At 34.3% G+C, this 23,284-nt stretch overlaps 2 protein-coding genes across 2 annotated transcripts; both read left to right on the top strand.

The window, feature by feature from the left end:
• Nucleotides 1-159: 159 nt before the first annotated feature.
• Gug (arginine-glutamic acid dipeptide repeats grunge) lies at nt 160-9,238 on the top strand. The gene has a single exon (XM_088234459.1). It carries the CDS (start codon nt 524-526, stop codon nt 5,879-5,881), a length of 5,358 nt encoding a protein of 1,785 aa, XP_088090585.1. The 5' UTR covers nt 160-523; the 3' UTR covers nt 5,882-9,238.
• Nucleotides 9,239-12,370: 3,132 nt separating this feature from the next.
• Nucleotides 12,371-23,220, top strand: Ccz1 (vacuolar fusion protein CCZ1). Its single transcript, XM_088234463.1, has 11 exons — nt 12,371-12,639; nt 14,358-14,455; nt 15,794-15,884; nt 16,333-16,404; nt 16,878-17,003; nt 17,091-17,266; nt 17,756-18,024; nt 20,407-20,594; nt 20,897-20,985; nt 21,103-21,230; nt 22,103-23,220. Exons 1-11 carry the CDS (start codon nt 12,568-12,570, stop codon nt 22,159-22,161), a joined length of 1,368 nt encoding a protein of 455 aa, XP_088090589.1. The 5' UTR covers nt 12,371-12,567; the 3' UTR covers nt 22,162-23,220.
• The last annotated feature ends 64 nt before the right edge of the window (nt 23,221-23,284 follow it).

The raw sequence follows: 23,284 nt of genomic DNA, 5'->3' as shown, positions 1-23,284 counted from the left end.
CGTATCCAGTATTCTCTATTTAAATAATTTTTTGTCTGGCTTTTCATAATTAGGTACCATGAATGTAGGTGAATGTCTATTTCATGTTTTAGATATCTCGAGAATTTATTGTTTATGATTTTGCACAATAATATACAAATTGTCTTTGATATAGTAACTCAATCAAGCTAAACAAAAGGCTGTCGGAGTCCATTTCGCAAAGTTTATATTGAAATACTCAAAACATATCTAATGTTTTATTTACTCCGTTTATTGAGATTAATTTTAAGGTGACCTATGCTTCGAGTTAAGTTTAAGAATAGTTTTTAACAATGATCGAATCATTAAGTTGCGGTGTAGGGGTGGCCATTGATAAATCTGTAGTTTGGCATTTACATTTTATTTCAGTGGTCAAAAATGACAAAATTCTTACAAAACGGTGACTTACGAGTTATGTACTAATAAACATTCGCACTGAACATTGACAGTGTTAATTTAAACGTTTCAAACTCATCATATTTCATATGTAGCGCCGGACGCCGCGATGGCACAGAATCAAGGTGAGGTCCGCGTGAGCGGGCCCAATCAACCCCCTAAAGACATATACGCCCGTCTACCGGACATGAGGGTGGCCAGTGCCGACGAGGTCAGTCCCGGGGGCGAAGAGTTGCGCTGGATGCCCTCGCAGACGTGCGACGTCGACCTCGTCATGTATCTGCGGGCGGCGCGATCCATGGCGGCCTTCGCGGGCATGTGCGACGGTGGCTCTCCGGACGACGGCTGCGTGGCCGCCAGTCGCGACGATACCACCATTAACGCCATGGACATTCTGCACGACTCCGGCTACAACCCCACCCGCGCTCTGCAAGCCCTTGTCAAATGTCCCGTGCCCAAAGGCCTCTACAAGAAGTGGTCGGAAGAAGAAACGAAAAGGTTCGTCAAGGGCATTCGGCAGTTTGGGAAGAACTTCTTTAGAATTAGGAAAGATCTTCTCCCTCACAAAGAAACTTCCGAATTGGTGGAGTTTTATTATCTTTGGAAGAAAACTCCCGGGGCGAGCAATAACCGTCCACACCGAAGAAGAAGGCAAGGTGGCGGTTCTCTACGCCGGATAAGAAACACACGAGCCGCCCGCGGGGGCGCCAGGGAGCTCCCAGAGGCTCCACCGCAGGACTCACGCCCCTCTCCCACCCCCCAGAAAGAACTCGGGGAGACCAGCTCAGTCACCGAAGATGACAACTCCGAAGATGACAGTGACTCTCGTGATGCAGGAGACTTGAACAAGTCAGAATCGCGAGTGACCCCAGACAGCCCCGATGGCTCCCCAGCTAGAATGAGAACGAGGAATAAAGCCAAGGAACAGACAACTCCCAACTCCAAGCGTACCCGTGACGGAAGTGACCAAGACGATAACGTTAAAAGTAAAGTCAAGACCCCCAAAACCCCAGTCAATGCCGATAAGTCGTCTAATGCTTCTTCTACGGATAAAGATAAAAAGAAATGTACTACCAATGGAAAAGTGGATGTTAGTAAAGTTAAAAAGCGAATACCGGATGATGTTGATATGGACATTCATGTGGATAATGATGTCAACATATTTAAGAAGAAAGGAGGCGCAGACCGATCGGAGAGTCCAACGGAAAGTTTAACAAATGACAGTGGTTCAGTAGTTGACGATGGAGACAACAATGATTTAGAGCCGGATGTATCCGAGTTTGCTTTAGGAAAAGTGGTTATCCCAGAAAGTGTTGATGTTCAAGAGAAAGTGGACAATAGTGAAAAATCGGAGATTGTAGAAAACAGATTACCTAAAATTGACGATTCTAAATTGGAGTTCTTAAATCACACTGATGTAGATAGTTCTTCGAGACACGAATTTTTGTTTGAAAAAGAAGTTAAATCTCCGTTAGATGAAACTAGAGTAGACCCTCTATCTGATGAAATATTGGATGTAAAAGAAAATAGTTTCGCAAGCTCGGAAACCTTAAAAGTTATCGATACTAAAATTGAACTTGTGATTCCTAAAGTAACACCGTTAAATACAGATTCATTAGAGAAACTGAAGATTAAAGAGGAAATAGATGGTGATGAAACAAATTGCGCAATACCTAAAGAAGATTATAGTCATGATCCTTTAGCTCAAATTTATCATCCTCAACCCACTAATGACAAACCAAGCATGATGGAATTAGCACCAAATTTCCACTCAGACGTTAGTCTCTTTAATCCTAAAGCCAATATTAAAATTGATAATAACATAAACCAACATTACGGTAAAGAAAACATGATTAAACCTGGTAAAGATTACCCGAGTGGATTAAACCCTTACGTATATGGGCCTACAGGATTACTCCTAAATAACGATCAGAATAAACAGATGATTCCTCATACCATGAGTACTGTCATCAAACTGGAGCCCAGAGATGATACATCAGACTTGAAAGGTCCACCACAGTCCGAGACAGTGTATACTGCCACAATTAGTAGTGGAATTGGTGATACAAGCAATGGTAGGATACCTAGTCCAAATGTACAATTAAGAACCCCTCCTCCCGCACAAGTACCGATTCCTACTCATCCTGGTCTCAGTATCAGGAATTGTAACCCAGAGACATCTTCACCTAACTTGTGTCAAGAAACTGATCCTAATAGTATCAAAGATTTGGATCCAATAGAGTCAAAACCAACTGATATGGTTCAGAGTGGAAAGAAAATTGATGTTGTTGGACCGAGTTCTAGAGGCGTGCCACCTCGAGTGGAAGCATCTCACCTTAGACATCCGCTTGCCATGGAAGGATCTTCATCTGCTGGACACCCTCAGCACTTGCCACCAATGTCTATATGTCAATCCTCTCTGTCTGGACTTATGCAACAGGGGCCTCTAGCCGCAATGGGTGCTCCGCCTTATGGATATATTCCTGGCCCAGTACATCCATATGGACACCAAGCACCACCCGGGCATGTTATGGATAAACATCCTGGTTCTTTAGGTCAACCGATGGGACCCTCCCATAATAATATGCCTCCGTTAAGGTCTTCACCCAGTCTACCTCACGCTAACTCTTCGGATATGTTAATTCCGCAGGACTTAAAAATCAAACTCGAGGTTCCAGAACCAATTGCATCCCAAACATCACCCGAATCCAATACCAATTTAGCGGATCCATTACAATCTCTGAAAGATGTTAAAGTGCCTGGATATTCTGGTCCTGCAACTGCATTATCTCTTAATCAAGAAAATACTCCTGGTGAAACTAGTGGAATAAGACCTCCAAGTAGACCACATAGCAATAATGCCGGAACATTCTTAGGGCCCAGAATAGATAATATAAAGAAAGAGCCAGATTACATGCATCAAAATGTATCTAACCAGGGTAATATGGATGCTCCTATTGCTCCTGTGCCTATAAAAAGTCCTCATACACCTACTCCTATAAAAATGCAGCTTCCCGGCTTACACGCTAATTCCAATTCACTATCCACGACTCCGCCATTCTCTAGGCACTTAACGAGTCCTCAGCAATCTCGACAAATCTCTCCGTCTTCAATGCAGCAACCCCCCGTATCTCATTCTGCATTAAATTTGATGAATCCTACACCTCTCTCTTTACCCACCACCATTCCCGGCCCTGTGATGCACTCGTCCCAACAGGGCCCACACCCCCACCCTCACCCGTTCTCCACACCTCTCCACCACCCTCACCACCCCCTGTTGCACCATCCCCTATTTGCTGCCGTGGCTTCAGCGCACGGCATGCATCCCTACTACCCCCACCCACATCCAGGGTACGCCATGCCCTACCCTTACCCGTACGGGCTACCACAGCCCCACCCCATTCCCCCGATGCACAATCCACCTGTGAGTACTCCAGGAAGACACGAATCCCCGATGGCTCTCAGTAAACCGTCGGCTATAGAGTCTACAACGATGATGTCTTCTCACCACAGTTCTAGTTCCTCCGTCACAACTAGATCCTTGAGAGAAATTTCTGAAACTACAGAAGACCTTCGAAATCCTATTAATTCTACAGAACGCCATCAAATGCACGAGACGTTAATGACGCATCATCATTCTACTAGCCACCATAGCTCCGTCCATGCCAGTACAGAGAAACAGCCCAACCAAGGTGGGGCAAATCATACTCTTTCCATTTCTCACTCTACATCGAGTAGCTCTTCGCAGTCAATACAGCATAAAATTAATACCCAACAAAAACCGAGTATTCACACCAGTTCTCCTCATGGGCATATGTCTGCAAGCCTATCGCAAACTACGAGTACTTCTTCAAGCATTAATATGGCTAATGCTCACGCTCATCACCATTCGCACCATCACTCTCATCATCATGAAAGATTATCTCCTGCTGATCAAATGTTAGTGAGACATCATCCAAAACTGTTACCCGGAAATACTGGAAATTCACACCATTTGATGATTCAACCACCGACCTTGGGACATCACATGGCTTTGGGAATGCCACCATCAGGCGGGTCGAGTTCTTTAGAAAATTTACGAATGCACGCACAAGCTGCCGCCGGTCTCCAGCCCTTACCCAAGCCGGGTTCTCCGCATTCTCTCGGCATCGGGCACTCTTTACATCGCCAGAGTCGTCCGCTGCAGGATGATCCTCTGGACACTCCCATACTCAAACTGGAGACTCCAACCCAACCTCCGGAGGAAGAGGAAATCCCGAGCCCCGCTCACATCCCTCACGGCCCATCTCCCGAACCCAAGGTGGAAGACACGGAATGTCACAGATCTCAATCAGCTATCTTTTTGCGCCACTGGAACAGAGGAGATTATAACTCGTGCACTCGAACTGACTTGATATTTAAGCCCGTTCCTGACTCAAAATTGGCACGGAAAAGAGAAGAAAGACTACGTAAGCAAGCAGAAAGGGATAGAGAAGAGAGGGAAAAAATAGCTCAACAGGCACACGCCAGAAAAATTTCAACTCCCGAAAAACCTGATACAAAACCCCCTTCCAGGGGTCAACTGGAGAGTGTGCCGTCCCCGTACGATCGCTTCCCCCGGCAGGGTTACCCCGATACGCCCGCCCTGCGCCAACTGTCCGAGTACGCACGACCTCATGCGGGCTTCAGTCCTGGCAATATCCCGCGCCACTGCATGGAGCCCATGCTCCAGTACCAACTCAGCTCCATGTACGGCTCCGGAGCCGCCAGGGAGCGGATGGAGCTGGAGCACCTGGAAAGGGAAAAGCGAGACCGCGAGATCAGGGAGCTGAGGGAGCGAGAACTCAATGACAGGCTCAAGGAGGAACTCATGAAGAACACCAACGTGGGGGCTCGCATGGATCCGCATTGGCTGGAGATGCACCGCAGATACGGGGTGCCACCACCGGGCGGGCTGCCGCTGCACCAGTACGGGCTATTCGGACCCGGGCAGGCGGGGCTGTCGCCGCTGGAGCGCGAGCGGCTGGAGCGGCTCGGCATCCCGCAGCCCGCGCCGCCGCCTGGCGCGCCGCCCCCTCACCACCACCCGCACCACCTGGAGGCGGCCGAGCGCCTGGCGCTGGCCACGGACCCCATGGTGCGCCTGCAGATGGCAGGCATCAGCCCCGAGTACCACGCGCACACGCACGCGCACACGCACGCGCACTCGCACACACACCTGCACCTGCACCCGGGACAGGCGGCGCAGGCGGCGGCGCAGCAGGAGAGCTGGGAGCGGCGCCTGGCGCACCCGGAGCTGCTGGCGCGGCCGTACGCGGAGCAGCTGGCGCAGCAGGCGGCGGCGCACGACCAGTTGCAGCGCCACCTGCTGCTGGAGCGCCACCACGCGGCGCACCACCCTCCCGAGGACTACCTGCGTCACCAGCAGCGCGAGCGCGAACTCAAGGTGCGCGCCCTGGAGGAGGCGGCCCGTGCCTCCCGACCTTAGTGCATATCCCGCAATTATTGTGATCATCTTTACACCAATCATTTTTGACTCATTTTTATAACCAAATGTTTGGATAAAGGTATATTATCTTTATTTCTCATTTATCGATTGCCAATAGACTTTTGTAATGAATATTGTTTATCTTAGAACTGCCGGAAATTAGCGTTAAATAACTAGCGAATACATTACCAATAAAAGTATATATATAGTACTGCAATGAGGAAGTTCAGAGTTTTTAAAATTTTATTTGTTAATAGACTACCAAACTAAGCAACAAAAAAAAAATATGTATCATGTTATCATTGCTGATTGTAAGTTGAAGTTTAGTAATTTTCAAAATCCTTTCTAAAACTTTGAAATTACACCGCCCACGGCGTCACGATTTCAGGTCGATGAATATTTCTGACATTTAAAAGTTGAATCCCGTACAAATTATTTGTACCCGCTAAACGTCGAAACATTCTAAACATGGTTACCCCGGTAATCGGTAGCAAGTTCTGACAACAACCTAACCTATAATGTTGCAAAATAGTTGATTTTTTTTATACATTTTAAAGAAACTACGATTAATTGCTCTAATTTTTACCACATGCGAGATAATATTTTTATATCTATTTATTTCCCATAGCACTGAACTTCCTCATTCAATTTAATAAAATTGGAGATATTTTTTACATTTCTCTGATTTTAATTTATAAATTTTCGATAATTAAGATGTTTATAGAAAAGGTGGTTAACTTCTGTCTGAAACAATTTACCATATTGTAAAATTTAAATTTCAGGAAATATTTTGAGTTTTATTGTTTTTAAGATAAGCTATACTTGTATGCATATGTGGAAACTATTATTTATGAATAATTCATTAGACAAATAAATGCTAAATTATCACATTGCCTGATAAATAATTATTATTAATCTGTAAAAGTTTTATAATAATACTTAATGTACCTTGGACTACACAATTTTTTGCTGCGTATGTTTTCATACATGTCTGCTGTGTTTATGTTATTTTATAATGTACATTTTTAAAGATTTTTAATGCGCTTTGCAGTGAATATATTGTATTCAGAAAATGATTTATCTTTTAATTATGCTGATTAATCAAAATTATATTATATTATTATAGATTGTATAAAATACATGCAAATAAATCATATTCTGTTGCCAAATTTTCTGTTTATGTCGAACTTATTTGTGGATTATGAAAAATATGTCTATTTTAATTATTTTAAGAATTTTACTAAAATATACTATTTTAAACTTTATTACAGCATAATATTAGTATTGTAAAATGAATTATTCTGTTTGTCTTATATTAACCTGCCATTTCCAGTTAAGCATTTTGAATGGAATATTTTATATAATTTACCATTAATGTACTGACAATTACCATATTTTATTCAATGATGTAGCACCCATATTTTGTTATGCTTTATATTTTACACCTATCTCTTAAATATTTTTGTACATAAAGTTGTTAAAAATCGTCAAGTTAATTTACTGCCCAGTAATTCTATAACATCTCTTGATTTTTTTTAAAAGGTGTTCTTTTTTTACTGGCAATTTGTGAGTGATGGTTAAATAGGTTTATGTTTATAAACTTTTTTTATGTCCAAGAAAACATTTTACAGTTTCAAGTATACTTCCTCGTCATAATATGGACATTTTTTAAAATTTCTATTTCATTTATCTTCATGAAATTTTCTTTCTATTTATCTGGCACCGCAATTTATCGAAGACCATTGCATATATAATATTAAATCAAACAAGGAAAGTAAAAATGCACGTAAAACTCTTGACCCAAATTTGCATTAAATGACAAGTATTTTGCTTATTTGTTATTTTTATATTAAGCAGTCATCTCTTGTTTTCTCAACATTTTTATGAAGTTAATTTATTTCATTTTTTGGTATATTATCAAAATTCGATTTTTTCCTGGAATTCATAAATAATCACACATTGTAATGACAAACTGTATTTTTAAAAATTATATTCTCATTACTATACTGCTACTATATTGATTACACATTGATATTTTTTTCCGTTTTGTTTTAATTCGGAAAATGACAATTTTCTCTGGGCATTGGTTGTGAACGCTCTGTAAAATTATCTTTCTCTGCAATTTTTTCAACCGAAATGTGAGATTTTACTACCAGCCACTCTAGATAAATTTTTACTATACAGAAACAATATTGTACATACTGTAAGTATTAAAGACAAATGCAGGAAACAGCAAATTATTGTTTTCTCTATTAATTAATCATTTGTATTTTAGAAATAACTTCAAAATTATATTTATTTGAAAAACTATCATATTATCTAAGGGTTGTTTTTTTCTATGAAAATTGCTAGGTTTGCTTCTTATATCAATTCCGAATTATTATTATTATTATCCATTTGTATAAAATAAATGCTACTATTTTAAAACAATCACATAATATGTATTTTTTATTATGTGCACATGAAATCTAAAAAAATAGAGGCACAAGTACTGTAATATTTTTAAGCCAGAATAACATCTCTATTTTTTACTATTATTTACTAAACTCCTTCCTTATTCAAGCCTAATAAAAAATATGAGTATGTGTTAATCAAATCATTTTGTTCTATTTTGTACTTATTAACATGAAAGCATATTTAGCAGAATCCAACTGCGGTCACAATTCATCTGACCAACTTGGAATATCTTGTACATTTTGTTAATACATAGTTAGATATAAATTAACGATATAATATAATTAAAATCGATTTTATATTTAATTGACAATATGCCGTTGAAGCGGGCATTCGTGTTAATATTATAATCTAGTTATATTCTCGGCTTTTTATATATATTAAAGTATGAATGTATATTTAAATTATTGTATTTCATAGGTAAAATAAGTACATTATTATTTTTAAATAGTAATATTTGCAACTTTGTAATATGTAAACGGAATCATAATAAATTGACAGTTAAGAATATTGTGTATTGAATTATAATAATGTTCACTGTGAAAAAGTGTTGACAAATCTTTGAATGTACAGAAACTTGCATTTTCAGTAATGGGAATACATTTCACTTACTCGCTTACTAGTTAACATAGTAGTGAGATAATACAGTGAATATGGTTAGAGATATGTGTGCTAGATTTATGCGATGTAATTTATTTTTTGAACGAGTATATGTTGGGAATTAGTCAGATAATAAATAGATCCCTTCAAAATTTTCATTATAATATAATGTAAATCAAAGTGAGATTTATATTAATAATTTTATAGACACTTTGGTGTATTGATACAGATTATTTAGACAATAAGATTTATTTGATGTATTAGTGCTTTCGTGTAAAGGTTCTTATTAATAAAATATGTGACATAAAATAGTATTTAACTGGCTTTAATTTATATAAAGTGTTACTACCGTAAGTATTTGTTTCCTGTAAACAAATATACAGTATTAGCGTATTTGCACAAATACTTTTTTTTTATTTGCACCACAACAGGCCAGGAGGCCCAATTACAGTGGTGAATTACAGCGCAGAATATCCAGGCTTGAGAAAAATCTTTTTTTTTTTGTATTCTCACCGGGATCAAACCCAGAACCTTCCGTGTGTGAGTCAAGCGTCTTAACCACTACATCACAGAGGCCGCCTTATGTCAGATGTTCGATGGAAAAGGTGTTGCAATTATTGTTACTCCTGAAGTATAAAAGAGCGTTACCGGCTTTATACAAGTTATGACAGAATCCTGTGTCTCAAAATAAATTCAAAGCAATGTAAATTAAATGTCATTCAAATTTATGCACCATCATCTGACGAAGACGCGTCAAACTTTTATAACAAACTAGAAGGAACCGTGAGTATGGTACCAAGCAAGGAAATCGTTGTAATTATTGGTGACTTTAATGCTAAAGTAGGAGACACGGCTAATGATAACCATGTGGGAGACATAGCAGGAAAATATGGAATTGGCCGAAGGAATGGTCGTGGTGAAAATTGAATAGGTTTTTGCTTTGACGATCAACTGAAAATCACCAACACATGTTTCGAGCAACTTATTAGAAGGTTATACACGTGGATTTCTCCCAGTGGTTGCTACAAAAATCAGATTGACTCTATCGTCTTGGAAGTCTTTAATAACTGATGTTAAAACATATCCTGGTGCTGAACGCGGTACAGGTTATCAACTGCTTGTTGCTAATTTTAATCTTAAATTTAAATCAACCAAAATAAATATAGATTGAGTTTTAATACTGACATTTCTTGGTGGAACTGCGTTTTAATTATAATAATAAAAGTATGTATCGACCCCTACTTGAACTTGTACATAACATAGAAATTTATTTAATCTTCCACCAGTTTGACGATGTCGGTCACGTCGAAACCCGGTCACTCTTAAAAATTATAAATAAAAGTGGAATAAAACTATATATGTATTTTTATTATTATAATCAAAATAAATTTATTTTAAGCTCGCAAATGAAACGAAACTGCCTTGAATCTATTTAAAAACAAAATATTGGTAGATCATAATTTCTTGAATAATTTTACTATTGAAGACCCTGAAACATTGCAGAATAAATTGAAATGTTAAATATGTAAAATTGTTGATGACGTCATTCTGATCTTCTCGTATTCTGCCCATGTTTACAACTTTTTTTTTCAAGATTTAGTTGCTCATCTTCATTAAGTAGGTAACATTGGAAAACACACAATCGGAGATACAACAGCTTTCATATAGAAAAATATGGATTACTGACCATACATGGCAATCAATAGATAATCTTAAGAATATGAAACAACATGGAATTAACACACTGTGTAGGGAGATCCAAAAGAGCTGTAGACAAGATAAAAATAACTTCATAAATAGTATTTGCAACAACATTGAGAATCATGCGTATAGAAATGAGATTAGGGACTTATTCAGAAAAATCAAAGAACCAACTCACGACTACAAGCCAAATTCATATTTCATAGAAGAGAAAAATGAAGACCCTATAAATGAACTCATCGAGGCACTTAATCGCTGGAAAGAATATTGTTCTGACTCATATAGTAGCGCAGATATAAATACAAATTTTGATCTCAACAAAAGGTTTTAAGCTGGAGCCGGAAATATTAATATCCGATGCTGAACATGCTACTAAACACTTAAAAATAAATAAAGCTTATAGTAAAGATGGAATTGATGCATCTGTCCTTTCATTCTTGTCCCATAGAAGGGAAATGGTAAATTACAAATCTAAATAGTAGACTAACTCAAGAGAACCACGCGCCGACCATGCTCTACGACCCGTTTCGTTTGCTTTAAAGTCTGAGAGATTGTTAGGACGATTAAGGTCTTTGCATAGGATTGTTTCTACTGTTGGTATTAGAAAAATGGTTTTTGCGAGGAATTCAGTACTATGACGAAAAGTAATTCCGCCTGAGTTCGATATGGATCATGTTAGGATCTGTGTTAGGGTTTTGCCGGTAGTGTCTTGATAATTTGATGTTCCTCTGTGATTTGTTACAGATACGTATTGTTTTTCTTCTGTTGATTGAGTGCATATTGTAAAGGGCAAATTATTATAATGTTTCCTATATGTATTTGGGTTTCGTGTTGTTGATTGATTTGTTTGTATTACTACGTTCTTTTTCCTTTCGATGCGGGATCTGGAGCGTGCGGCCGCGGTCTCAATTTGGAACTAACTGTATTCCTCCACTGTCATACTGGGAAATTAGAAAAAGGTGATTGTGCTGACCATGTGTATTTGATTGATCACAAACTGACAATACTGCAGTGAGGGGTACGATGAAAGTTTTTAAAGTTTATTTGTTTTGTTATTTTCGCGGTTTGATTGTAAAAAAATATTAAATTTTCGCTTAATTAGTTTAAAAAAAAATTGATATTGATATGCGAAACTGAAGAAAGACTCAAGTTTTTATGAACAGTTTCGGGAAAGGGGTGGATGCTTTCACTGTCCTTTCATGTATTGGCGAAGAAGGCATTTACATTTTATGCAAGTTTTGTTACTTGGTGGGGAGAATCTGTGATCTGAGTAAAAGATTGGATAGAGTCTGTTTTTGTTCCCCTGCATACAAAGAGATCATCCGCCAAATATGATAAATACAGAATGATTGCTCTTGTATCACATGCTAATAAAGTGGTCATGCATATTCTGAATAAGGAGCTGAAACATTATCTAGACTGGCAGATACCATTAGTGAATACTGGTTTTGTAAGAGTCTGAGGGTCGAGAAATAGATTTCAAATATCTGGCAGATAATAGAGAAAAGTAAAGTTCAATACACCTGTTATACTTTGCTTTATAGACAAAAGTAAGATTATGGATTGTGTCAAGTGGAGTGGAAATAGCCTGAACACAAAGAGTTCTGCTGCAATCAGATTTAATAATGCATTATCTGATAACTTTCTGGTTCAAAAGGGCGTTTATATACTAACCCCGATTTTATTTTCAATAAAAAAACAAAGTTGAGTGTGTACGGTAACTGGTAACATTATGAAGTCATTTGTCATTATTTTATCCGTCAAAAATCTGCCATGTTTTATCTGAAAGTAAATAAAAATTTAAGATTCTATAATTATGATTGCTAATAACTTATATGCATTTCATACGTAATTGTCAAATAACGATAATCTACCAGCGCGGAGTGTAATAACTATACCATTTAATATCTCCCTGAGAAATTAATGTCAAGATGCTAAAAAGCGATTGTGAATTGAAAAGATTTTTTATATTTAATTCTACGTTAGGTCCAGAAGAAGGACAGGTAATTATTTTATTTCTCTAATAAAAAATAATGCATAGGTTTTAAGAATTTGTCTTCAGTTAGCATCTCATACTGAATATATTTTTTTATTATTTAATTAATTTACAGTTTTGGATCCGAACAAAACATGTAAATCCCAAATTATCATAACAAATGAGTAGGAACGATTCAAAATGTATTTTTTCTGAATTAAACTATCTTCGTGTGAGATATAATTACACTACAAATCAAAGTAAAAATAACAAATGTATGCATTTGGCTTAAATATGAGTTTTCGAATCATTAGAATGGTAGGCATTATATCAGAAAACCATGAAACTTGTTTGTAGTAACAAAGCTTAGTGGATTGATGTTTCACATCAATTCAAAAGACATTGGCACTGAAAAGACGCCTTTATATTTTATTGAGAACTCGGCCATTTTAAATAGTAGTTATCTCCGACAGCGTCGGCACAGACTGTTTTACCTCCCGGTTTCCAGAACCAACCTGCTTCAGGTTATGCCAATTGGAAGAGCACTCAGGCAGCTGAACATTATCACTTTGGAGATCGACATCTTTCACATCAGTGAAACTACGTTTACGAGGCAAATAATCTCCCGATTGGAGAGTATTACACCTTAATAATGACGAATAAGGGTTCCTGGTTTGCTATGTTGTCTCAATATACAGCTTAAATGTTTTGTCATTTGTAATATTATTTTGGTAAAATAAATAAATTAGAATTTTAATTTAGTCAAATAAGATTTTCAAACAATCAACTACTTACTAAAAAAAAGAAGTTTATGATATGTGTCCTTATGAGTGGATTCTATAAGAAAAAAATGACCACAAACGTTTTAATTTAATATATTCAATTCAATTCAATTAATTTATTTTAAATATAACATATTTTTGTTTTTTTTTTTAATACCTCTATATTTTACTATTATTTTGTTGATTTTAATGATACCACTATTTTGTATATTTGATTATGTGTGATTCTTAATTTGTATAATTTATATTTTAAAAATTATTTCTGATTATCTTTTTTCATTGTATTCTTTGAAATTTGATTATTTATTACATTTACCTTTTTTTCTAGATTGTGATTCTATGTCATTATAATTTGATCTAATTAATTTTACTATGTATTTTTATTGTGGCTTGACACGGGCATAGCCTAAAAAGCCTTAATAAGTTCATAAATATTTAATTTTGTAATTTTGAATGAATAAATAAATAAAATTAAAATAAATACATTACAAACTTATATTCAATACGTACATATTATAAAAAATAAAAAAAATACACGAAAGAGACTCATGGCAAAGCAGTAGGAGAATCCTGCTCCGGAAAACCCCTTCGTATACATGGAACAGATTAATATCCAGAGCGATGTTGTTTAGCATAGCGGTAGCCCTTCCAACAGGCATAACCATAGGCAGGTTAGTCCTGAATATCGGAATATGAAACAATCTCTGCTGACGCTGTCTTAGGTAATTATCAGGAACATACAAACCAATGCTCATCATAATCTCAGAATTATCGATCACACTGCGGAACAATCGATAAAAATGTGTAGTCAAATACACATTCCTTCTAGTCTCTAAACTGTTGTAGCCAAGCATACCCTGGAAACTCGGTCGGGTAGAGCCAAGGATAATACCCTAATATAATCTATTTTGAACTTCCACGGATAAATTTAATTACCAATTTTATGAATTGTGCTTATTTATAGGAACATGAACGAATATTGTACTACTACCCACATGATACTAACATGGAAACAAAAAAGATGACTGTTGGTTTATGTGAAGCCATAATCAAATTCATGATGTAAGTTATAAAGTACTTTGGTAAAATCAAGTAGTTTTTTTTGCATTTATGTTAGACATTAATTTTTTTTACTGACGTACAAATGTGGTACGGCCTAGAAATTGTTTTTTGTTTGTGTTTATTTTGCAACATCCGAAGTTAATTGATAAATAAATATTTTTCTGTAAATATGATTATTGTTTTATTGATCGTTTTGGCTTATATTTGAAATTAAGTATGTTGAAAACAATAAACACAACAATCATATTTGATGTCCCAGAGGTCTTTAACAAAACAGACGAATGTCATTTGTACGTCAGTAGTAGTGTTACAAAATGACACATCAGTGGTTAAGGGTTAATGAGTCAATTCAGAGATGTAAACAAAGCGCATCATTTAAATGTATTACATTGAACCAGCTAATAGTTAACCACTTAAGCAAATAAAAATCCCTAGAAGTTGAATTTTTATATAAATTATGTGAAATTTCCTTTCTGCTAAACTTACTACTTACTCACTGTAAGTTCTTAGTAATTATCAAATAACTTCCAGTTTTAAAAACGAGCACATATGAAACGACTTGCCGTTGGCATCATCCGTCATCCCCTCCAATTGCGCTTCTTCCAAATCGGTCATGCATCGCTCATACCATAGGGCTTAAAATGTCTCCTTTCAGATGATTAAAAATATGCTTATTTTATATACATAGTCACATTGGGGAAACGAGGTTATATGTAGATTCATAATTTTTTTGAGGCATGAAAGTTTGAAATGAAGACATTATTTTATCTAATATATTTTTTTTAATATTGTCTTAATAAACTTAATAATAATTAAGGATTGAATTTGTTTTTCTTTAAAATGCAGATAGAACCTATATTTAAATCTAAATATAATAAAAGTTAAATGTAAAAAAACATCTTATTTGATAGAACCTTGTTTCTCCAATGCGACGATCTGTTAAAAATGGATCTGACGTCGCATGAAAAAAAAACTACTGTTGCTATCATAATTTTTTGCTTATTGAGTTAATTTTTTTTCATGAAAAGATTTATTGAATTCTATAGATTGACAAACTTTGACCCAATACTAAACTTATATGATCATGTAGATTTCAATGAAAAAACTATTTATCAGTTGATATTTTTTAACGTTTGAGATTATTTATTGTTTGAGGGTGGGGATCAATACCTCATACGCTCCCGATGTCACTGCAAACTGTGTAAATCTATTGTGATGGGAAATGGTGTAATTTCTTAAGCTTTCAATTTTTTATTACATTTTGACTCGGTCTCAATGCAAATGCGACAGAGATACTACGTAGATCATTTTACTTAATTTTTTCTCATCTTTCTCTAGAACATTTTCTGCTGATGATTGTGAAGCTTTACACACACAAAAAACTAAAGAAATATTCTTTCAACCAGAAAAAGATTATTGGATGGTTATGGTAAGTTAAGCAACTTTTATTTTATTCTTTTTATGTCATGGAATTTAATTTAAATACACATTTAGCTACAAAAATAAGATAAATTTGATAACTATAAATTTTTTACTGTGTAAATTATCTTTCAAATATTTTTTTATCTTCATCTATGAAGAAAATTTGCTCACTCTTTGACAGCATAAACTTTCTCATACCTATCCATAGAAATTAACTAAAATTCATTAACAAATTAGTTTATGTGCCAATTGGAAAATATAAACATTATGCCTTCAATCATTGAGAAGCAATATAACAAATCCAGTATGTGTATAATTTTGAATGCTGACACCAATTCTGATTTTAAAATTGATTTGAGTATGGGCAGGTTATAATTTTTTGTACGAATATACTGGTTGTATACATTTAAGTACTTACCAGCTTTTTTAAAAATGCATCTCAATTATTTTTTTAGACGGTGAATGTTCCTTATGTACAAAAAACATCACCAGATGGCAGTCACTACTTTGAATACCACGGAGAACAGGTTTGTTTTAAACATTCATTTTAAAATTATTTTTGTGTGTGTATTGTTAAGGTATAACTAGGTGTTCAAATTTTATTTGTACAACTATCTAAATAAATACATTACATTGCAAAAGCCCACAATTCCCATCAATGGGATTATATTTCATAAAATGACTTGGCAACTTGACTTGAAAAAAAATTGACTTCATACAGTAAAAGATCTTTTGAAGGAATCAGAAGTTTCTTTTTTGTTACATTTCAAGTATTTTATTCACAGCTATAGTAAATAATAATATTTTGCAAAAGAATCACATTGGAGAAAGCTTTTACTTGCATCCATTAGCTTTTATTCTGCTATGCATAACCATATAATATTTTGTTTCCAAAATATAAAATGAAATTATATTTAGTTTGAAAATATAAAATTATATTTTATTTAGTTTTAAAAAAGTCACTTGTATTAAAAAAAAAAAAATTGCCTCTGAATTTCAGGTTCAAACTAAAGTATTACAATCTGTTTTATCAGCAGCACACAGATTATTTCGCCTATTCATGGGAAGTTTTTCTGACATGTCAAATGATTTACTACGGTTAAAGTTGGAAAACTTTTTTCACCCTGTAAGTAAATATTAAGTTTTCTTTATTAGTATTTTAACAAAATGTAGTAAAACTGTCAATTAACAATTATTCATATATTTTTTTTAGTATTTACTTCAACTCAATCTGCCCCACTGTGATGTTCTCGATGTATTTCAAGGTGTGCAATACCTTCCATTAGATAGTCTCTCTTTCTTCAGAGTTCAATGTTTTGTTAATCTTATTGAAGCTAATTTTCCTGAAATCAAACAAACCGCATTTCTGTACAATGATCAACTTATTTGGTAAGTGAATTGAAAATAATATTGTGTGGCAAATTGATAATAATTTTATTAAGTTGTAAAAATTATAGTGAGTGTGACTGACAATCTTTATAATACTCGTATGTAGTGCATGTGAAAATGAATACAATTTTTTTACACTTTAAATTATGTTTGATATTTATTATACAAAAATTAATGTGATCAAAGTTCATCTCATAAGTTCTCAATCTCTCCTTATGAATGGTTGATTGTTTCATATATTGTAGATATTGAATAGGATAATTAAGTTAAACTTTTATTTATGTAGATAACTTGCCATGTCGACGGTGGAAAGGTAAAAATTACGAAGGGATGTGTAGCCAACTTGACAAAGATGCAAATTAAATCGGAAAGGAATCGAACCCGAGACCTCTTGCATGGTAGCCTAACACGCTGACTATTACAGCGCAAGGCCATCAAATTATTAAAAATAATTGCACATAACCAAATTTGTTTGCAATTATTTTTTAGGAATGGAATAACTCCAACTGATATGCAAATCATATACAAATACCTCGTAGAAACTCTGTTACCGGCGCATGTAGAACAAGAGTTACAGGGTGGTCCTCATATAACTGCTCAGCACTATGGCTGCTACGTCAGTCCTCCCGGGGGCTTCAGAGAACCTTCCGACCTTGATAGGGTTACTAAAGTCCATTTAAATTATGAAACTCGACTTGAAATCTATTACTTAGTTGTCTACAGAGCGTTGTCAGCGACTATGTGCTTTTTCATCCAAGGTTCGTAATTTTTATAAATGATTTTTATCTCTTTTTTATTTATTGTATAATTTTTTTTAAAGAAATTTACTATTCATTTTGTTTTTTACAAAATTCTGCTGACCAATAATAAGGATTTTATCTACCGTCTAAAAAATAACAAAGTTTTATTTATAAAAACTGTCATTTTAGAACATACCTATAAAAAACTTCAATGATTCTTGAAGTTCAATGATCCATCTTAGAACAGGCTGAGCCATGTTAGATGGAGACTATCCTAACCAGAGTACACTCCGTATTCATGTTCTAATTCACTTGATTCATATAGATTCCCTGCTATTAAATATGTATACTTATTTATAAAATAAATTTAAAAAATAAAATAAATAAATAAATTCTCACCACTATTTATTTATTATTCAATAATATGTAGACCTTTTAATATCCCGTAAATTGTTTCTTTGACATACTGTTTTAACTGTTTCTATCTGTATTATGTATTTTTTTTAAATATTTCAAAATTTATATTTATATTTCTGCCTCTATTTTTATTGTTATTGGTGTTCTATTATTTTAGCATCATCCAATGAAAAAATATGTGCAACAAAAAAGGTCCTGCCTAAACACAGGAAATTCTTAGCTAATCGGGACCTGAAACAAAGAACTTATGTGCATTGTAAAAACAATAAATTAAATAAATAAATAGATATCCTCATCATCATCATTCCCTATCCGCACCTAATGGTGAATAGGGCACTGCATTGGTACATCAATCGCGGCATATCTTGATCATATTTTGTAACATGAAGGTAAGATGATCAGTCTTACGCTTCGGGGACCAGTCCAGGGACTATGAAATATTTTAGTGTGAAAACACCCTATTAAATAAGTATTTCATATTAACCCTGTTGGGAATCGAACCCGAGACCTCTTGCATGGTGCATGGTAGGCAAATGCGCTGACCATTACACCACGAGGCGGACAACATTGTCCATAAATTGAATGAATACAATTAACACAGCTTATAGGGAAAAAAAATACTTTAAGGTTTGAACCGGGTCAAAAGTCCAAAGTTCAAATTCCATTCTACCACAACTCGATTCCCATTTTTCCTGAAAAAGTTTTAGAAAATGGTCTGAATATTGAAATATTTGGGTAAATAATAAGAACTCAAATATTTATTTGATGAACTTTATAACAATATGAACTGATAATTTTTTGTATTAATTTATCATCAATGAATCCGCAGTCCTCTAGTCAAGGGTGCCATATTATAAGTAAAAAAAAAACTGTGTTTTGAGTTAAGTAAGAGTTAAGTAAGTGAGTTAAGTTGACATTAAATAGAATTTGTAATGTAGTACACCGTGCCAAACTGCCATAACTAAAAAGTTCATCAAAACCACATATGATTGCATAATGGCACGTTAACAGGGTATTTACTTAAAGTCAAAACATATTTATCAAGTGTCAAAATTAACAATTTAAGATATTAAAAAAAAGTTATTCAGTACATATTGCAATATAATTATATTGATTACACGAGATATAGGAGCTGATGCAGCAAAGGCTGCCTGCCTATAATGAATAATAATAATAATAGTAATAATATTGATCTATGGTCAAGACTTGCAAATTTAAAAATCTTCAAAGTAGTTTTTCTCATATTATTAATATTTAAAGCATTAACTTTGTGGTCAAACATTTTACTCAATGTTATTAAATATTTGAATATAACCACTTACCAACTTTTCTATGTCTACCGGTTTCGAGACGTACCCGTCTCTTCGTCAGGACACCAATTAAACCAACAAGCAAACCAACATTTCTTAATACAATGTTCCACTGTAATGGTCACCCTATTAAGCTCCCTCCCTCCATCCCCTCTACTTTTTTCATTAATTCTTAAACAACATAATATTTTCATAATTTAATCAGTGCATGTTAGTCCTAATCAGTGCATTTGCTTATTAAAATGCATTTCGTGTTGGTTATATTTTTGTGCAACAACTGTGGTGAAGGTGTATAGTGGGTTTTGCATGTTGGTTTAATTGGTGTCCTGACTAAGAGATGGGTACGTCTCGAAACCGGTAGAAATAGAAAAGTCCGTAAGTGGTTATATACAAATATTTAATAATATTTAGTTTTTCTCAGTTTGACACACTTAAAGAGTTGTGGCTGTCTAGACGGGGAGTGTGAATTGTGATTCGAAATTATGAAAAATATTTTTCCATGTATCTTAATCAATAAATTATCCTTATTGCTTTTTAAAAAAAGCTAGATACATTTAAGCTAAAACAATACAGTAGCACCGTTTTACTAAGGTTTTACTGAAATTTGTTCCAGTTTAATTGTAACACGATTAACAATGGTAATTTTTAAAAAAGTATTTTCGCCCCATTTCAGGTGATGTCAAACTATCTTTAGAACTAATGCGCCGTATCGACACATTTGTTGGATCTCAGCTTCCCTCAATAGCATCTGAAATCGCTGATCAATGCGATAAAAATAGTAGTCCAATAATGAATCAAAATAATTTGACAGGCCCTAAATATTTGTACTTCAATCAGCTGAATTTAGCATACAAAAGCACGGTAAGATATTTATAAATGAAATATTATCATTTTAGGGTAAAAATAAAATAATACACGTTCAAAGTATGAAGGTAGAGAGTATTAAACGCCACCCAACTCTCTTTAAACACAGATTTCGCTTACTCTTCACTAATGCTTCGTCTTGTTTATTATTATGATCTACATATTATATCAACTTTTGAAATGTATTTGACATATTTATCAAATATTAATTTGTATGATTTTATCATTGCGTGTCTTTCTCATTCTGTAAAAATATGGAAAGCATCTGTGTAATGATTTTATTTATTGAAAACTTGTAGGTTCATCTAGATAATAGGCATACAGGAAATATTGCTGTTACTCCTGAAGTTCTGAAGCTTGTAGCAGATATAAACTCCGATAGACAATGGTATGTGAATGCTCCACATTTATTAACATTGTAAAAATATTTTTTAAATATTAATAAACATTTTGTGCCATGTAATTTAACAATTTCATAATAAATGTATTTAAACTTTGTTTCCAGTTTGGAAAAATATGGAGAAATAATAATAAAAACAACAAATGACTTTTGGGTGATAGGAAAGGTTTCAAACCTTAGAGAATTTTATGTAATTGTCCAACGTAAAAATGCTAATTTGAAGGGAATAAATGGTGAGTAGAAAAAGGGTTTCCATTATCATTTTTTTTATTTATATTGTTTAGATAATTAAATACTGCTATTAATGAAAAGAGGTAAACCACAATGTAGATTTTAACATCTGTTTTAGTACAAACTTAAAAAAATAAAATTGACTAAAATTCTCACATTTTCTCAATCATTCGTTTTTTTTGCACATTGAGTTTTTCTGGATTATTGTGCCATGTGTTATTTGCTAATGTAACATCGATCCCAATGATGGAAGCTGTGATGCAATCTGAAATGTCAGCAAATGTGAACTACATATGGTACAATAATCCAGAAGAACTCAATGTGCTTGTATGTATTTTTTAAACTTACTCACCCACATACACGTGCCCTCACAGATTTATTCACACACGCCTCTACATCCTCATATAGATACACACACATGAATACAAACGTCGCACACATACAATTATGTAAACTCTTTTCTTATATTTTATGTATTATTAGATTTACAGTGGATTTTTTTGATCGGCTCTAGTATTGTCAATATATTTCATCATCATCATTCCCTTTTCGCACCTAATGGTGCATAGAGCACTGCATTGGTATACAAATCGCATCGTATCTTGATAATTTTCAGTCTTACATTTCAAGTGCCAGTCCAGGGACCAAGAAATATCCTAGTGTAAAAACACCCTTTTAAATAAATATTTCATCTCAACCATGTCAGGAATCGAACCCGAGACCTCTTGCATGGTAGGCAAATGCGCTGACCACTGCACCACGAGGCAGACATATTTGCAGTATATTTCTACTTATTTTTTTAATGTAATAGCTGTAAAATTCCCAAATAAAATAAAATAAATTGTGTATATTAATTTTTGAATTTTTTTTTCAGAGGAAGTAAAAAAAATGTGTGAATCAAAATTAAAAAGCATATTCTTCTACCCTATTTAATCAATTTATGGATATTCATTGAAATATTCTAATTAATATATATCTGAAATGTGCATATCTGGAAGAGAAATATATGAATTACTGTTTGTTGCCCAGCTCAAATACTTGATTATTTATTGATATTATAGAAAACTATACATGGATAAGGCTGTAGATTTTGCTGCTTGTAACATAAAAGTAATATAGGCGCTTTTTTGTGACGGTAATATAAAAACTTAAAAAGATCAAACGCTGAATGCCCACATGGTTGAATACCCATAGTTCATTTACCCATACAAGATTGTTATAAAATTGAGTATTTGTCATTTATTAGTTACCTTAATCCTTATCATTCTAACCTACCTATAAAAATAAAAATCTAGTGTCACCGTGAATTATTTTGTTGAAATTATCAGAAGTACTCTATATCAATACACAATCACGCAAAAAGTTCTCATTGTTGTCTTGAAGGTTTTGAGTTATATTAATTTGTTTAATCATTCAATCTTTGGGGACAAAATTTATATACAGCTTTTTTGGAGCTATGAATTTAAACTCGGTATTCTTAATTACTTCAAAAATCGTAGTTTATACACCGTTTCATCACCATTATTTTCTATATGTATTATAAATCTTTTGTAATATTTCCATTTCTTTTTTAGTAGTAGCGGACTAGTACACTATCATTTACATTTACAAATCCATATTTCAGTCAGGCTATTCAGTAACGTTAAAATAGTAGCAATTATATTACAAATATGCTGTTTCAAATCTTCAAGTTACTAAAAAAGACATGGCCTTTTACCCAAAATTTAGGTTTTTATCACAAATAAAATACTTTATTTTTGATAGTTATAAAAATAGGTAGTGGATGAGTTACTTTGTTACCTAAAATTGCTTGAGCAACTTTAAGAATGATACTTTTTCATAAAATAAGCTGAGAAAAGGGGGCAAAATCTACAGCCTCACCAAAATATATTATAATGTAGGTAGAATATTATCAGAACATGTAAAAGAACTATTATTTCCTAGGTTTATCTAATTTTAATATATAATAAATGAATGTAATTTGTTCCGAAATCTGTGTTTTATTTTAATCTATAAAAATACATATATATGTCTATCAAATTACAACAGAGATGGA

Source organism: Micrasema longulum, unplaced genomic scaffold (genome assembly GCF_059751315.1).
Source record: "Micrasema longulum isolate JH-2025_06_02 unplaced genomic scaffold, ASM5975131v1 h1tg001243l, whole genome shotgun sequence".
NCBI lineage: Eukaryota > Metazoa > Arthropoda > Insecta > Trichoptera > Brachycentridae > Micrasema > Micrasema longulum.
The sequence above is the reverse complement of the archived record's forward strand: the minus strand, read 5'-3'. Positions and strand labels throughout refer to the sequence as shown.

Excerpts from the sequence above, each read along its gene's own strand:
- Gug (XM_088234459.1), top strand. The coding sequence starts at position 524 with ATGGCACAGAATCAAGGTGAGGTCCGCGTGAGCGGGCCCAATCAACCC.
- Ccz1 (XM_088234463.1), top strand. The coding sequence starts at position 12,568 with ATGCTAAAAAGCGATTGTGAATTGAAAAGATTTTTTATATTTAATTCT. Across the intron at positions 17,267-17,755 it reads TACAATGATCAACTTATTTG|GAATGGAATAACTCCAACTG; the intron begins GTAAGTGAATTG and ends ATTATTTTTTAG. Across the intron at positions 18,025-20,406 it reads TATGTGCTTTTTCATCCAAG|GTGATGTCAAACTATCTTTA; the intron begins GTTCGTAATTTT and ends GCCCCATTTCAG.